Source organism: Anopheles nili, chromosome 2, assembly GCF_943737925.1.
Source record: "Anopheles nili chromosome 2, idAnoNiliSN_F5_01, whole genome shotgun sequence".
In the NCBI taxonomy this organism is placed as follows: Eukaryota; Metazoa; Arthropoda; class Insecta; order Diptera; family Culicidae; genus Anopheles; species Anopheles nili.
Genome location: NC_071291.1, coordinates 28,494,040 through 28,511,201, shown reverse-complemented (window position 1 = coordinate 28,511,201; position 17,162 = coordinate 28,494,040). Strand labels below are relative to the sequence as shown.

Sequence of the window (17,162 nt, the reverse complement as noted above, 5' to 3'; positions counted from 1 at the left end):
AATTTTAAAATGCCAGTCTACTTAGTTCTAATTTAGTGCTAGTCGAATTACCATCGCCTCTGCGGAGTCGCGTGCGTGCGTGTTGCTTTGTTCGGTCGTTTGCTTGCTCCATTTCCAACGCGTTGCCGCCGGGAGCTCTGTGATCGTCCTGTGAACAGTGTCCGAGTGTGTGCTCGATTTGTCCGTGGCCGTGTTCGTTTTTTTTCTTCCGTGACCGTGTGCATCGGGAGAAAGAAAAGCGGGCTTTCCACCACGAGCCCCGCAACAGGGGGGTTTGTGCGTCTGTGTGTGTGTGTGTGTAACGGGGAGGAAAAGCTCGTGTGTCCTGGTGAAGCCCCCGTGAAGCGCAGTGATCGACAGGATGCGCCTGGTGCGGTGGGCCATTTAGCCACGTTTCCGGCACGTTTCAGTTCCAGTTCCGGAAGGTGGTCGGAAGGTCATCAGCGTTTAGTGAGACAGTGGGGAAGCGCCCAACAAATCCACGCGATCCGTGTGTGTGTGTGTGTTCCTTGAAGGACACACCTATTCTAGTGTAATCAGAGTGCCGGTTGCACCGAACAACAGGGATGCACCGGAACAGTGCAGCCCGATCGGTGACGTGGCCAACCGGGCGTCGGTGTGAGTTGTGCAGCGATCGGAGGCCGACGGTGACCGGAAGAAGGTCCGAGGATCACACCGGGGGTGTGATTGACCCACCCCGTCCCACGGCCGTGTCCTGTCTGACCCGACTCGGGCTAGCAGAAGGCGCAATGGCGCCGGATACGAGTAGAATCGTCGAATCGTCCACAAAGCCTCGTAGTGGTGCAAAAACCCCGAGTAGCCAGCAAAGGGCAGCCGGATGGTTGCTGGTAGCGCTGGTCGTCCTAGCACAGCTTGCACCGGAAGTGGCCGGTTGTGGACCGGGCCGTGGTATCGGAGGACCTCGCCGGACGCGCAAATTGCTGCCACTCGTGTTCAAGCAGCACGTGCCGAATGTGAGCGAAAATTCGCTATCCGCGTCCGGCATGCAGGAGGGTGCGATCTCGCGCAATGACAGCAAATTCCGCAGCCTCGAGACGAACTACAACAAGGACATCATCTTCAAGGACGAAGAAGGCACGGGCGCGGATCGTGTGATGACGCAGGTGAGTCCTGGCTGCGGAGAAGCTCAGGTGCGAAAGCCTTCGCGAAGGCCGGAGAACTTTCCCCCGGCGGTTGTATGTGGCGGTTAATCTCGTTGACCTCGCCGATGTTGAGGTGGCGCCTTATCGTGAAAGCACTCGCGGCGTGACTCTTGAGATTCGCTAATCTTATCACGGTCCGGTTGATGGCACTTGTGGTGGGCTGGGTGGCTTACGGCTGGCTCGCCAGCCAGTGTCCGTTATTCGGTGGGCTGGCAGAAGGGCTCGTCGATCGGTCGGCCGGGTGCATCGCCCAGCAACCCTTTCCGACCGAAATCGACGCAGCGAGTTGAAAGACAAAATAAAAAAAACGAGGTCTGCAGTTTATCAAAGACAGAATCACGGCCGGCTTAACGCTCGGCCTTTGCGGCTCGGAAAACCGCTTTGTGGACGCATTGTTGCGCTCGTCGATTTGTGCCCGATTTCTCAACCACCGTCAACCAACCGCGTCTCTCACGGTGTGACAATCGAACAAACGATCGTTGTTTATATTCCCCCCCCCTCCCCCCGCTCCCGCTTGTGCCCCAGCCTTCCCCACCAAAGATCCGCTGGGTCGCGAATCCGCCCCAGAAGGGCCATCTGGCTTCGAGCTTCGGGACGGGCGTTTCGCGGAAGTGTAAATAAATTATTAAGATTCAATTAAAACGATCGCGTGGAGGATGAAGCGGGTGCGATCGCTGATGGGCCACAATTTACCCACAATCACCCTCGAACCCAGCGAACCCCCCCAACCCCCCCCCCCCCCCTCCCCCGTTCAAACACGCGCAAGGATGGCGTGATGGTGGAAATATCGCACCTAGTGCACGCGCGCGTGTGTGTGGATGGCGGGGGAGAGAGGGGGTGTGTGTGCAGGGGTAGAGTCCCCACCTGACCTCACGCGCATTGTTTTCCTTCCTCGGCCGCTGAGCCGCTGAGTAAATCTTGAGCTCTTAAGCTCTTAAGCAAATCTCGCCCGGGCGAGAAAACAACAAACGAAACGCGATCGCGGTGAGAGACACAGGGGAGGGGGGAGGGAAGGAGGGACGATTGGGGTCGCTTTCCCACCACCCCCCCTCCCCCCCCCCCCTCCAACCAGGGACCGGGTGAAAGTGGACCCACCGGGAGGCACCGGGGGGGTGGGTCGAGATGTTTAATCACATTAAAAATTAAATAATCTCACTCCTGCTGGCGATCGATCGAACCCCTTGGCAGTTGGGCTCGAGAAAGCTTTTAACGTGCGAAGGACCCCTTCGTTGGGGTGGGGGGGGGGGGTGGTATGGGTGGCCAGAAAGTGAGGCAAAAACCCCCCGAATCACCCGAAACCGATCGAGTGCGGACGGGAAAAAATAAATTACCATAAACACCTCCACCACGGGTGGGTTTTTCCTTTTAGCCCGTGAACCCCGCTTTCCCGCCTTGATGAAAAGGGCCCGGCGTTACGGCGTTTCAGCGGCGTGCAGTTGGGCGTCTCGATCGCGCTTACAGCAAAACGTGTGTGAAACAGGCACACGGGCAGGGCGTGAAAGGGGGAGACGCGACAGGGGGCCACACGACAACACTTGTAGTGAATGTTGTTAACATCCGATTGTCAAACAACCGGACCGGCGAACGGATCTCGTTTACCAATTTGTTTTGATCCCGGCGCGCGGACACTCTATTTGACAAGCGTAATTAAGGGTGGATGGGCGGGTGGGAGAGGGGCGGGTTGGGTGGCAGAAGAGGCCAGGATCAGGAGTAGGGGTGAGAAACCAGAAAAAAAAACTCAACAACGGCTCGGCGGCTTGTGCCACTTGAGCAGATAAACTGCCACCTTACCCTTTTGGTCGCTCCCTCCGAGGGGTGGTTTCATGGGGTGATGGGAGAGGGTGAGTGGAAGGGTAGAAGAGTAACACCAACGGGGTAAAGGATCGGGGGGAGGAGGAGGAGGAGGAGGAGGAGGGTGGAAATAAATCTGGCTCAGAACGTAAATATTTAGCCGCCGCTTTTGACAGCTGCACGACGTTGTCAAATATTTATTGTGCAACGCGCAACCAATAAAAACCGACCACCCCTCCGGATCTGCTTGTAACCACCCCCTCTCCACACCCCCATCCACATCTGCTTATCTGCCGGGCATGGCGAAGGGTTTTTGTAGAACGCCGATCGCACCTAGCTTTGATGGTTACTTTGTTGGTCAGGTGTCAGTCGCGCTGGCCATTGTTTGCCTTGCGGGTTCACGTTTGGCTGCATTTTTCTTGCGATCATGCGTGCATGTGTGCATGTGTGTGTGTGTGTGTGCCACATTCCACCCTTGTTCGCACTTTGTTCTGGTCGGACGGGTCGATACTTTTGACACTTGACCGCGATCGGCGCGACTTCAGAAGGTGGCTCCCGACCGATGGTTTTTCCACGCCATCCGCAACGAGGTGACCCGATTTGTGGGCGCGATTTATTAGCCCTATTAGAGTTCCCTCGCCCCGGTCGATCGGCGATCATCTCTCAAGCTTTTGTCACTGACACCGACAACAGGTGCGGTGTGAGGGTTTTACCGTGATGACCAAAAAAAAAAAACACCGCCAAAAAAGCAAAAAACGAAGCAAAATCCATCCCCAAAAATTAGTCCTCGCGGCAAAAGGGTGTGCTGGCTGGCGGCGTGGTTTCGCGTGGGGACGATCGGACCACTTGGAGGACGATTTATCTGCCGTGCGCGCGATCGTTCTCTCGGTATCGTAAATCATAGCGGGATTAGGCCTTTGGCGGTGTCTGTAAAACCACAACCGAGGCGAGCTTTCGAGGCCACCCACCTGGTCGGTGTTTTCGGCCGTTTTTGGCAATGATCTGACCTGATTCTAATGCGTCATCCGCTGGCTAGCAGCAAAGCGAACGCTCACAAAAAGAAACGTATTCCTAGCGAGCCAAACGACAGATAGCGACGCGCAAACGAATACGTTGTAAATCTAAAAAGCCGCGAGAAAATTGCACCCTTCCCAGCTCGACGGAGGATGGGTTGAATGCCGCGCTTTTATGATCGATTTACGATCGGCACCGGTTCGGTACCGAGCCGAGCTTGGGATATTTCCAGCGATACCACATTCCAGCATGAAGAGCGCGCTCGATCGGTCCCATTTCAATCAATTATGGAATTTTTATGGCACATTTCGCCACCCCGTGGGGTGGGTTTTGGGGTGGTGCGAGTTGGGCGGTTGAGTGGGGAGAGTTTATTTTTGCCTTTCAAACTCCACCACCTCCAGAGCTTACAATTTATGGCGCCCGAACGGAACAGCTGCCCATCGCTGCTAGTAGTTAATGCGCGTTGTAAACGGACCCCACGAGCTGGCCCCAAAGCAAGCCTCCCAAAGCAGACCCGCCAAATCCGGTGGCCCTTTTTGGGCAGTAGATTCCGTGGCGCACATGGGAGCTTCATTTACAAGGCGCTAATTAGCGATGGAGCGCGATCGGAAACGGCAGGCTAGCGAGACGAAAAGCTCGCAAGCAGCACACATTGTTAGGGCGTTTGGAGCTGCATCCGAATCGAGCGAATCCAGCGAGCCCGCTAAAGACTACAAACACCGTAAACGATAATGATGCACAATAAAAGTGAAACAAACAAAAAATACAGTAACAAAATAAAGCTCCATCACACGCGGTCGGGAAACCGCAAGGGGGAAATAGGCAACAGGGCCAAACCACCCTTAGCACGAGGGAACGCAGGGAAACAAAAACAAACGTCCTATAAAACGATAAACGCACTCGATCGCGGGAAAAGGGAATATTATAATGGCGGGTTGGCTGTAAAGTGAAGGCTTGCGATTAAAAGTCAATCGATTGATTATAACGGCTCGGGCGGTGCTTTTGCCGAATGCAAACCGGCGTGGAATGCAAACGCCGACGAAACAAAGCAGGCACCTTTTGGGATGCGAAGAGACTGCGAACAATTGGCATGAGGATCAAACAAGGCTCGATCCGAAGGGATGTTGCAATTTTTATTCATTCTTTGCATGCTTAGCCGTTTAAAACAATCGCAGTAACCATTCGCTCTGCGAGTTGCCCTTCTGGGTTGCTTGGTTACTATTCTTAAGGGAAATTGGCAACCAAAGGCCAATCGCAATTGGTAATCGGAGGGAAAACTCGAAAGGGCAAATGGATCACAAGACTCTGCGCATGGCAAGCTAGCCAGATCAAGCCCTTCGTGAGGAAGATGAACGTGTCACTGAAAACGCATGATATCCTTCCTATCACGCATTTGGAGAACCTGCCAGGACAATGGTCATCTACTGCCCATGGATGGCAGCGAATAAATCACCACTCTATTAGCATTAGCAGCTTGGCAAATTTCGAGGTAGCGTTAGCCTCGTGAAACAACATTTATTGGTCACATTACGGCCGCGTCTTAGGGCACCCAACAATCGGTGCTGTCAGGCTCTCAATCGAAGGCTGTGGCTATTAAAAGCAACGGAATCCCCGAGGTCGCATCCGAGGGCATCTAGAAAGCGATGCAGTCTTAACGGGACCCTCGAGCTGTTCAGAAAAGGGCACCAAGGGCCAAGGTCGAAGGTGGCCACCTGCACCAATCTCCGAGGACTTTCATTGGCCACTCCAAACAGTGCAAGATTTTTTCTCCCACGTCAGTGCCTTCTTTTTGGCCATCACGTGAACTGCGACCGGTCCACTGTGCCGATGGTGCACATGGCCGTTGTCTCATAAATAAAGCTTAAATTGAACCGGAGCCGGCTGACGGTCGGTGGCCGTGGGCACTTGTGGGCTTGGTGCAATCTGCAACCGATCGGGTGCCGCTTCCGGATCGTTGCTTTTTTTTCTTTTTATGTCAGCTAAAGTGCCTGTTTGTCACGGGATTGCATGGGTGTTCCCGGTGTCAAACAAATGAAGCTAAACTGTTCAGCTTTTCGGCTCGATTGCAGGCTCGCTCGCTGATTAATTCCCTCCGACAGCTGGGACGCACGCAAGCCGCAAGCCGTAGGTGCTTTTGTGTGTGTGTGTGTGTGTGTATGTTTTTTTTCCGAACTCGAACTTGTCGATTCTGCGCTCCACCAACGTGCGGTGGACTAACCGCAGGAATTTGTCGCATTCCTCGGTGAGCTGTCGGACCGGGCTCAAACTTTTGGGGGATGTGTTGTTTTTTTTTCTTTTCTCATACTTCAAACTGTTTCTTCACGCTGTCGGAAACGTCGGACCATCTCTCTGGTCTCCGAGCGAAACAAGCCAACCGAGTGGCCTGGATGGGAAGCGGAAAATCGGCACCGATCCGGTGTCGATATCGAGCCGCAGAAGAGGTCAAATATCCTATTACATCCTCCGGATACCGATCCTCGTCCGCCGGCGTGCTGTGCTTGCGCGGCAGTCCACGCTTCTAAGGATTCGCCGTTCGGGAGCAAACTAAGAAGAAAAAAAAACCATAGACAGAAGAAACGAAAAGCACCGAGAAAAACTCGAGCAATCCCGGCGCTACTAACCTGCCTCAAGCGCAACTCGGGAGGTCTCCCTGCGCGGTCTTCACCGAGAACAGCGCAATCGGGCACTCTCGCTTCGCAGGCGAAGAGATCAATCCGCCGGATCATCATCCGGTCGGGTTGAAATCTGAGATCCCCGACCCCATCCCCCGGTTGCCAGCCCATCATCCCAGCCCGTGGCATTTGCGCCACTCCGAAGGGTGCGTACGGTTTCGAGAGAGATTACAATTTAATCATCATTTTTTGATCTACCTCCGGGGCGAGTGGATTGGCCCAAGGGGGATTGGGAATGGGCGCCCAGCACCCCATTTGCGCCATTAATCACCGGTCGGGTTTTGCATGTGAAAGCGGAAGGACAAGCAACGAAAAATGTGCCAGCCCTTCGGAGTGTGACGTCCTTTTCATCGAACGACCGGCAATGAGATGCAGAACGCAAGGCTCGTGCCGTTTCGAAGGGCCCTTTTCCGCACTTCGGGGGTGCTGCGTGATCGAACAAAAAAAAAGAAAAAAAAAGGGTCGCCAGTTGCGCCCTCGCTGAACTTGAAATGACAAAATAAGTGAGCATATATTAATGCGATGTAATTTAATACTTATCTCTTTTTAATGCTTCCCCGTTTTCTCGCCCTCGCGGGCTCCCGGTGGTGGTGGTCGAGACGCGGGTGCGACAAACACACACGAAAACCCTTCAGGAACGCGCGCAGGATGATGGGCCGGATTTGTTGCCATCGCCCCCTGTTGCCGTCGCCCCCTGTTGCCGTCCTGTTTCACCTTTCTCGCATGCACGCCCGTCCCGTGACAAATGGGTTGCGAGTGGCCATTTATCATCCGCTCGGCACAGATCTTGGCTAAACGCTGCTTAGGTGGGGACCGTGGCACACCCCTCACTCACCCCTCTTTGCTGTCCTCATTCACCTCTCCCCCCCCCCCTTCCTCCCTTCTCACCACACCACACGTGTGCCACCGATCGATCCATTTACGGTGGCGAGTCCGAGATCGTGCCCAGCCGATTAAAAGGCCACGCACCGACGGGGCTGACGAAATATTTTGACAGCAAGCGCGCGTGTGTGTGTGTGTGACTGTGGCCCCTCACATTAGCCTGTTTCGGTGGTAGTCCTTATCGCGCCTCGGGAACCAAATAAGCCGACGATTAGGCGGCTTTCGGTCGAGTGGGATCGAGCATTAATGCGATCGGACGGGCCGGTGGAACGGGAAGGAAAGAAGATGGAAGAGGCGCGAGGGAGGGGGGGGGGGGGCGTATGGGTGGAAACGGTGCCAGACAAATCGCCCTCTCACGTACAATGACACTGTGTTGACTCGATTCCTTCGAGAGAGAGAAAAAAAAAACGCTTCCAACAAAGCCCGCTCGATTGAGCTGCCGTAGCGCCATCGCAGTTGTGTAAAGATTTTTGTTGGTTGTGTATTCTCTCTCTTTCTCTCTCTCTCTCTCACACACACACACACACACACTTCGTCTCCTCACCGTGCAGGACATAATGGCAGGCCTCGAGAGTCCTCGAGAGTGCTAATTGCCACCGCAAACGGAGCGGCTTCGCAAACATAATTAGGAAGCGGCCACCGATTAAGGAGACCGCACCCTGAGAGCGCTTTTCCGTGGCCTCCTCCCCCCCCCCCCCCATGGGGGTGGAGGAAAATTAACGATCGGGTGTAAATTTCCATTCCCATTAGCGAGCGCGCGCGCGGTGTCCTGTGGGAAAAAAAACGAACCTATCGCACAAAGCCTACTGCTCCATCGTTCCCATGGGAATAGCATTTGGGTTGGCAAACATTCGTGCAAGCGGGCTACTGTGTTGGGCTTTTCCGTTCAACCTCGAGGGAGTCCTGCCGTTCGAAAACAAAGCCTTTCACGGTGTTCCGGGTGTGTCCCTGTTAAGGGGGTGCATTTATCAGCCGCAACCAGATTTTCGGCCACCTGCCGATACGCGCATGCAAAACAAACACCAACAAAACGAAAGATCCTGAATTCGAGCCCCGGGGATCGACCGCAATAAGGGCCTCAACAAAAAGCACGCCTAGAAGCCAATTCTCGGAAAGGCCTCGCCGGACAAGGTTAGGACGGCCATTTCGCCATCGGCCGCGGTACGGACGAAGTGGTTATGGTCGGAAGGAACGAAACCAAGGACGGAATGAACCGTCTCGGCGGGACGCTCAAGGTCCTGCGGTCCGGAATGGGCGTTTTTGGCTTTCGACAAATGGTGCGCCTGCCACAGAGGCCGGCAAAATGGCCAAATATTTGGACGCCCGTAGCAAAGCGTACCGGATCGGTGCAGAAGTCCCGGACACGGGCTTCGAGCTCGGAATCGATTCGTCTCCGGTAGCCCTTAAAACAAACACCCGGACCACGGGTCCGGACGGCCGTGGCGGTGCGGGATTCCGGGAACGAAGGTGACCCAAGGGCGAACGCATTCGACGCGCTCGTTCGAAGGAAATCCCATTCCCGGTGCTGGCAGCGCATCGAAAAGGCATCCAATTACGACTGGGTCCCCGGAGGGCTGGAGCTGGCTGACAAGCGTGACACCATTTAGCCGGCCTAATATGACATCTGTGACGAAAAGTTTCGACACGATTAAGGAAAAGCCGCATCCCCACCACGGGAGGTCTCGGTGGCGGGAAAGATAGCGCAATGGACGCTAAGAAACGCGCGAAGGGCGAATCGAAGAAAAAAAACGTTCGAGCCCATCGCCGGAAACTTCCTCGTCGCCATCATCCGTGGTGCAAAGGAATGTGTTGGCTGGCTGTGGCGTAAGCGTTTTATTCAAAAGTCAAGCAAAGCCTCGGGAACCCAAGCTCGCGATCGGATCTACGCAGGATTGTGTGCATGAAAAACCCGGTTCGCTAATCTCTCGCAACCCGGTGAAAGCACGTTCGGGCTACAAACACAAAATGGCGCCCATCGTTGGGCCGGAATTGCATCGCCTGGCTCGTTAATTAGGGGGTTGCGTCGAAGGGTGAAGATTCTCCGCGCCTTCCAGGAAAAGCACACACGCCCGAAGCAGACGGCAGCATACGTGTGTGTGTGAGTGTGTGTGTGTGCGCGACTACGCGCCCGTAAAACGGTACAAAAAACTTAAAGCGACGAACCCTCGGAACTGGTGAGTCTTTTGAAAATACGAACGTTCCCAAATGATCGCTTCTGCTCGATCGCCGCCTAGCAGCTGCTGCCTGTAAACCCCTTGCACTCGTCAGGGGTTAACCGACTCTCCTCCAAGGGTTAACGGTGGATTCACCTGTCCCGGAGGCGCTCCTTACCCACCGCGAGGCTGCTGGGGGCGATCGTCTTATGCTCTTTCGAGCGTGTGCGTTTTTTTTTTTCGGTATCTTGCCCATTTCGGTTCCACTGTTGGTTTATTTTTTCGATCAGCTTTAGGCCACGCCTTTCCCGTCTGCACGATCCGGGGTGCGCACCGACAAGGTGGAGCCATCTTGAAACGGACCGAAAAACGCTTTGAGGAATGTCGATTTGGGAGCCCGCCGCCGTTTGAAACGCGCACGAACATTATCGAGCCGTTGCGCCTTCCACCGATAGCTGGGTTTGAGCTTTTTTCCTTCCCTCTTCTGGGGTTGTGGTTTGCTTTTCCTGCTCGCTCTGGAATCCGACAAATGAGCCAAGGTTTGAATCGCCTCCGGTGGGAAGCCAGTCTTCCTAGCCATCGGTGCGTTGTCGATGCCGCGTAACGTGGGTTTGTTCGATAGTTCAGTTGTTCACCTCGTTCAAAATGTATCCGGCTGGGCTAAGGGAAGCAATTTGTTTCTTCTATCCTCTAATCGAAGGCTGGAAAATGGTCTTTAAACGGTTTTTAGTCGCTTTTCTTTATCGTCGACCCCCGGTCGACCAGCCAACCGAACCAATTGCATCGCACCTGACGCATTGCACACTATGTAACGGGCTTCCTGCGCGTTGAACCAGGTGAAATCGATCCACCAGACCGATCGATGGCAGTCTGAAGCAATCATCATCAGCCCCATCACGGTCCCGTCACAGCTTCAGAAGGCGAAGAAAATTACACCCCATCGGCGACGGCGGCGTCCAGTTGACGCGCGCTGACGGTCGGTTTCGGTCGGGAAGATTAATTTTTATTTTTATCACTACACGCACCTCATTAATCAGCAACCCCTTTCCACCGCACATGCTACCTCTCCTCCCCGGTAAAGCCCCAACAGAGGTGGCCATGCAAATGAGGCGCATTTGTTTTCTCTTTTTTTCCCCTCCTTCTCATCATTTCGCTCTCCGATGGCCACCGGTTGGTGCCGATGGCCACCGTTGGTGAGGTGATAAAGCGGTGAGCTGACTAGTTTCAGTTTTGCTCCCGCTTTTCCATCCACGGAATCTCCGGGACGCCCTCCCGGAAGGTTGGCTCCCGGAATCCGCTTCAACAGGCGTTCGGGGCTTGTGCTCGAAGGGTTGTGCCCCGTTATCAATTTGTGTCGAAGTCCGTCATTAGCGAGCCGTTGGTGATGTTTGTCGACGGTTTTTTACTCTCCCACCGCAAGCACGAGGGTTTGCGCCAACCAAAACCCACCCCTAGACGACCGGCGGAAGTCTGCGCAACTCCTCGTGTGGCAGCCTTTGTTTATGGGTATTAGCTTGTTGACAAATAATTAGCATCATTACGGGATAATTTAATTAACGTTCGGCTCCGGTACTAACTATTTTCTTCTCGCTCTTCTTCTTCTTCTTCCTCCCGTCCTACAGCGCTGCAAAGAGAAGCTCAACATACTGGCCGTATCGGTGATGAACCAGTGGCCCGGTCTGCGGCTGCTAGTGACCGAGGGCTGGGACGAGGATCACATGCACGCGCCCGAGTCGCTCCATTACGAAGGGCGCGCCGTCGACATCATGACGTCGGACAAGGATCGCTCGAAGATCGGCATGCTGGCCCGGCTCGCGGTCGAGGCCGGCTTCGACTGGGTGTTCTACGAGAGCCGCAACCACATCCACTGTTCAGTCAAGTCAGGTGAGTGTTTGCTGCCCTGGATCCTTTTGCGTTTTGCCTTGCGTTGCGATCGCGCGAGGTTTCGGTGAAATCCGATCTGAGGATGCTCTTTTCGGGTCCCAGGTTTGGTATCGCTTTTCGGGCGGCCTCGACACGCAAAACGGAACGAGGCGTAGGATTACACGCCGCCGCCGCCGCCGCCGCCGCCGTTGTCCGAATGCACGCGAAACGCAGCGAGATGCGGCGAGGCAACGAAAATAAGGGGGAAAATGGATGGCCCCAACTGCTTTTTTTTGTTTGTGCCCCTGGGGGGGTACATGTGAGAAGAACAAAAAAAACTCAAGAAGAGAGAGAGAGAGAGAGAGTGAAAATGAAGAGTAAAGTGAAAAGAAAAACGCAACCCCGATCGCGTAATTGAGTTTACGCCGAAAGCGTCAGCTTTCGCGCAGCTTCGACAGCTCGCCCTGCGCGCGCGTGTGTGTGTGGCCTGTAGTTTGTGTGTGCCCAGCAAAAGGACGCCCGTTCGCCTTGACGAAATGCAAATCCTGGGTCCGTCCCACGGCGTGTTTTTCTTTTTTATGGTCCTCCATTTCTGCGCCATTCCATAGCATGCGGGCACGCATCGGTGGCGTTGCATTTTTGCGTGAAGGCGATTCGCCAAAAATAAAACAATAAAAAAAAACGAACCCCCCCCCCTTTTTGGCGCTCCTTTCCACTTCCTGTCTGCATGGAAACCGACACCGAATGGCCAGTGCCGTTGGTAGGAGCATGCGGCGAAGGGCTAACGAGCAGCTTGTTAATTCTCGGCCAACCCTTGCCGACCATTTCGGGGGGAGGGCCATTTTTTCTTCTCGTAACCCCACTACCTACTGCTTGCAGGATCGGCAGCTTGTTAAGGTACGGGCCGGTTGCGCTGGTGGTTATAATTTTAATGCGTCTAACCCCCGGGCGGGGGGGCCCGTCGATCGTAAGTGATGATTATTATTTTCGCGCAGTCATCACACCCGGACCGCGAACGTGAGGCGCGTTGCGCTTGTTTTAATTTATCGCCATCCCACTTGGTTGGGCTTTTTTTATTTTTTAATTAAAAAACACCCATCGTCCGTGTTGCTGTGAGCGGAGCACGGGAACCGGAGCTGACCAGGACGAACGAGGACACCGAGTACGGCCATTCTGCTGCGTCCCGGAATGGGATTTGTCTCGTGAGCGGTTAAGCTCGTGTAAATGTTTGCCTTCCCGTTGGAAGCGTGCATGTGCATGTGTGCCCGTGGGTACGTTTGTACGCGCCCAAGGGCAAAAGGAAACGCGACCGAGACCGGACTACCTGTCAAAGGCAACTTGTCTCGAGTGGCTCAAAGTCAGTGCCTCCCCGGGGATGAGCGCACCTTCTAACCCTTCGAGGATAATCCCTGGCCGCGGCTAATCGGGCCGGGGTCGTGGCGGAAAAACTAATTTTCTAATGATATTATCCCCAGCTGAGCCAGCCGGCGAGGTTCAGGATCGAAAGCCTCTTGGCTTTAGCGCATGTGCGGGGATTTTTTTTCTTCTTCTTCAGCCCTGTTGAAGGATTATTTGCTTAGCCATTGTGGGTTTGTTCGGGTTTGCTCAGGTGTTGCGATCGCCCACCGGACAAGGGCGTACTTGTTCGCTTGCCGAAAGCCCTTCGCCAAACAGTCGATGCTCGAAACCGGTGAAAGATGCGCACTCATGCGTGGGCTATCGATGGGAGCCCCTTTTGTGGCTCATTTTGGCGTGTGGGTGTGTGTGTGTGTGTGTGTGTGGGCGATAGCAAGAATACCACGGAAAATCCATCCTTTGCGTGTGCAAACCAACCGCCTATTTTTCAGCGAAACCACTGGCTCTCTTTGACAGGCGCCCGAAACGAAAGACTTCAATGCGTGCGTTGTCGGTTTGACACAGAGCAGGCATTCGTTCGGAAAACCGTACCTCTGCTACCGCGGGAGCCCAGCCAAACTCAGCGGGTTCAGCATTCCACACGTGGGCGAATTTTTGACGATCAAACTCCCCACGGCCTGGCGTCTGTCTGTGGCGCGGTTCGTTATGCCCATCATTTATCTGGCGTGTGCAAACGAGCTAATGGCTGCCGCTACACAACCATGCGTGCAACTATCGAGGGTGCATCGAGGCCACTTCATCCGGGATCGGGTGAGACTTTGCCGGTCCTGGCTGTGCGCCCTCTCGATGGGAACCTCTCGATAAAAAAAAAAAAAACAAATTCCCAACGTTCGTTTTACGCATTTTTCTTCTGCTTCCTTTTTTTGCTCCCCACAATCCCCAATGAGGCTCGAGTGCAGGCAGACATCGATCGGTTCGATCGAAGCAACGTAAATAAACACTCCAGCGACAGTTCACACGCGACCCCGCGCGCGCTCGCACGCGGGTGTTTATTTTGACCGATCGCAGAAATGAGGATCGCGCTCTCACGGTATCGAAATCAAATTAATTTCCCCGTCCGTCACGCGCTGGTGGGACGTGAAGATTTATCTGCCCTCGCCTGATCGCGCTTGTTGTGGGGTTCATCATCAATCAAGCCAACCGGCAGGGATCGGACGCACCACCGTGCGCCTGACAAATGGGACTTAAAAGCGCAAAATTGATGGAGACGAACCGAGGACCGAGGAGTCCTTACGCTCTTGTACAGGGGCTCGATCGGTCGGTGGGACAATTTGGGCTCGATGATCGTACTGAGTGGGAGGGCTTGTGGTTCTTCGCCAAGAAAATCCACAAAAATCTTGTGGAGCTGGTTTACTTTTGTTTCGCGCGAAAGAATCAACCAGCAAAAGAAATGATTTTCCTTTTCCGTTAGGCTACGATCAGAGAGGAAGCCAAAAAAAAAAACCATCGCCTATGCATCATATCTTCGAACCGAACGATGCGTTGGAAACTAAACCAACCAAAAAAGAAAGAAAACGAAAAGGATGTTCGCTTTTCCTTCCCAGCGTCGTGTGGCGCGCATTCCGAACAAGCTGCGCGGGCTGCCGCCATTGACTTCGAACCGTAGCAAACCGCAACAATGGCGACCAAACGCAGCAAAACCCGTGTGGAAGATGATGGAACACGCCAAAGGCAAAGGCAAACGGCTAGAGGAAGGAAAAAAAGCACAGAATACCTCAGAAAAAAAATCGGTCCCGAAATGGGAAACGCACCAGCTTCGACCACGGCGGCGGCGGCGTTGGGAAACCGTTTTAATTTCGTTTGCCGCCGGGCGGGGTGAAAAGAAAGAAAGAAAGAATAAAAAGCTTCGAACGAACAAAAAGGGATTCCGTGGAACCGGAGCGCGAACGAGATGAAAGCGATTGCGGTCCCGCAAAAGGCTCGAGCCCCGAGGACGGCCGGGGTGTAATAAATCAATGGACAGTAAATATGTTAACCACAGCATGGCGCCGGTTCCCGGGGCCTTGCATTTCTGGGCCGCCTTTTGGGTGTCTTTTGGGTGCCTTCGGGATCGTCGATCTGTCTCTCTCTCACTCTCTCTCTTTCTCTTTCTCGCTCCCTTTGGCCGCTTCTTCTCTCGACCGTTGCAATCTGCGCATCCTTGATGTCGGCTCGATCCTGCCCTCCTTTCGCGTCATCACACCCTCGCTAATCGCCATTTTGTTTCTTTCCTGTTCTCCCACAGATTCGTCGCAATCGAACCACGCGAGCGGATGCTTCACCGGAGATAGCACCGTATTGACGGCTTCCGGTGCGCACCGGAAGCTGAGCGAGCTGCGTATCGGTGAGCGTGTCCAGGCCGTGGACGCATCGGGTCAACCCGTCTTCAGTGAGGTCCTTGCCTTCCTTGATCGGGACACAGTGCAGCGGCGTGAGTTCGTCACGATTGAGGCCACCGATGGTGTTCTGCTCACAGTGACACCGGCACATCTCGTGATGGTGTGGCGACGTGAACTCGCCGAAACGCGGTACGTGTTTGCGGATCGCGTGCGCGAAGGTGACCACGTGCTTGTGCACGTGGATGGAGTGCTCGAGCCACGTGTTGTCCGTCGGATAGGGGCCACATTGGCCGAAGGTGTGTATGCGCCACTCACTCTCGAAGGCACCATTGTGGTTGATTCAGTGGCGGCTTCATGCTACGCGCTCGTGGACAGTCAGATGGTGGCGCATGTCAGCTTCCTGCCGTACCGAGCTGCCCGGAAGTTGGGAGCGCTGTTTACGGGGGCGGACACCGGTTTGAGCCTGCCACGTCACGACGGCATCCACTGGTATGCGAGGGCGCTGTACGCCGCTAAGGACTTCCTGCTGCCAGCCGGTTGGCTCTACCATTGATGGCCGGCGGACGCCAGCACCGTGTAAAAAGTGTACAGTAGCAGCGTGGCCGGGGAGCACCGGTACCGGTTCTAAATTATTTATGCTCTCGACTTCCGGCCGGGAGAGCGCCCACTGTACAGCGCGCCGGACGGACGGACGGACGGATGTAGGTTTTAAGCTCATCCCTGCCTAGCAATCTTTGGAACCGTTTGTGAAACGCTCCGACGGACTTTGTGTAACGAGTGTGAGTGAGTGTGTGTCGCAGGGGATAGGTGTAAGTAGGGCAACAGAAGAGTGGGGATAGAGAAGGAGAGATAGCCAACAAAGAGCAGCAGGCGAGATGCGTAGCGTGTACTATTAGGGACACTAGCAGTAGCGAAGCCCACGCGGCAGTGTACGCAAGCAGCAGGTGTACTAGGGTCGTAATTTATTACTTTATCTATACGCGCACGAGCGGACAGTTCGATCTATAAGCGCCATGTGGATCAGGATCAGGACGACTAATAGCGAACCAGGAGACTGTGGCACAATTGCAAGTGTGTGCAGGCAGTTCTTGACTGGCAGAGTTCTCGTGAACGTCAAAGACTAGGCCAGTGACTGTAGGTGGTCGCGCGCGAGTGGCTGAGGGAGAAGTGCAGCAGTTGTTCGTGTAATATTTTCTTGCCTTAAATGTTCTGTTTAAGCCACGGAAGGAGAAACGATGCGCTCGCAGGCCAGAGAGATTGACAAGGAGTATTTATTAACCTAAGTGAAACGTCGTTCCGTGTACGAGCGGTTTTTGTACATCTTTGAGCGTTCGATCGAGCGGACATGTTATGATTATACGGTATGTAGACATTCGTGCTCGCCAGCGTGGGCGGAGACCGTGAGCAAACCAGAACCCGTGATATATAATTTTAAAAACTCTCTAAATAAAATACTACGTTTTATTCGTCTGACACCGGGAAACGTTTCGTCTTCAGTTCTTTCGCGGGATGGGTGAAATATTTCAAGCAACGTTTCGTGAACGTAACTTTTCTACCGGAGCTTGTTTCACTGAGGTAGCGTTGGTGTTCATTTGATTCATTCGGCGAATTGTTCATCCTTCATTTATTCTGGGTACGTTCGGAACTGATTCTGGAACAAGGCTTCAAGTTGATCTCTCTTCAAGTTTCCATGAAGATGTCTTTTAAAAAATTCAAATCGATCTTTTAATTTCACCTGGACTCAATTTCTGAACCTCTGTTGTATATACCTGAAAGAAAAAAAAATAAATATCCGAATGCCAGCACAAGTAAACGAAGGAAAGTACATAGGTAGAAACACGCCAATTCACAAATAATATATTTGCAAAAGATGTGTGAACTGCCATGCTT

General features: G+C 53.9%; 1 protein-coding gene across 1 annotated transcript; it reads left to right on the top strand.

The window, feature by feature from the left end:
* Nucleotides 1-749: 749 nt before the first annotated feature.
* LOC128720791 (protein hedgehog) lies at nt 750-15,825 on the top strand. Its single transcript, XM_053814489.1, has 3 exons — nt 750-1,124; nt 11,298-11,559; nt 15,179-15,825. The coding sequence occupies exons 1-3, from the start codon at nt 750-752 to the stop codon at nt 15,823-15,825; spliced, it is 1,284 nt and encodes a 427-aa protein (XP_053670464.1).
* The last annotated feature ends 1,337 nt before the right edge of the window (nt 15,826-17,162 follow it).

What these genes read in the sequence shown, in the direction of transcription:
- LOC128720791 (XM_053814489.1), top strand. Translation starts at nt 750, where the DNA reads ATGGCGCCGGATACGAGTAGAATCGTCGAATCGTCCACAAAGCCTCGT. An exon ending in CGGATCGTGTGATGACGCAG is followed by an intron (nt 1,125 to 11,297) that starts GTGAGTCCTGGC and finishes CCCGTCCTACAG; the next exon opens with CGCTGCAAAGAGAAGCTCAA. An exon ending in CCACTGTTCAGTCAAGTCAG is followed by an intron (nt 11,560 to 15,178) that starts GTGAGTGTTTGC and finishes GTTCTCCCACAG; the next exon opens with ATTCGTCGCAATCGAACCAC.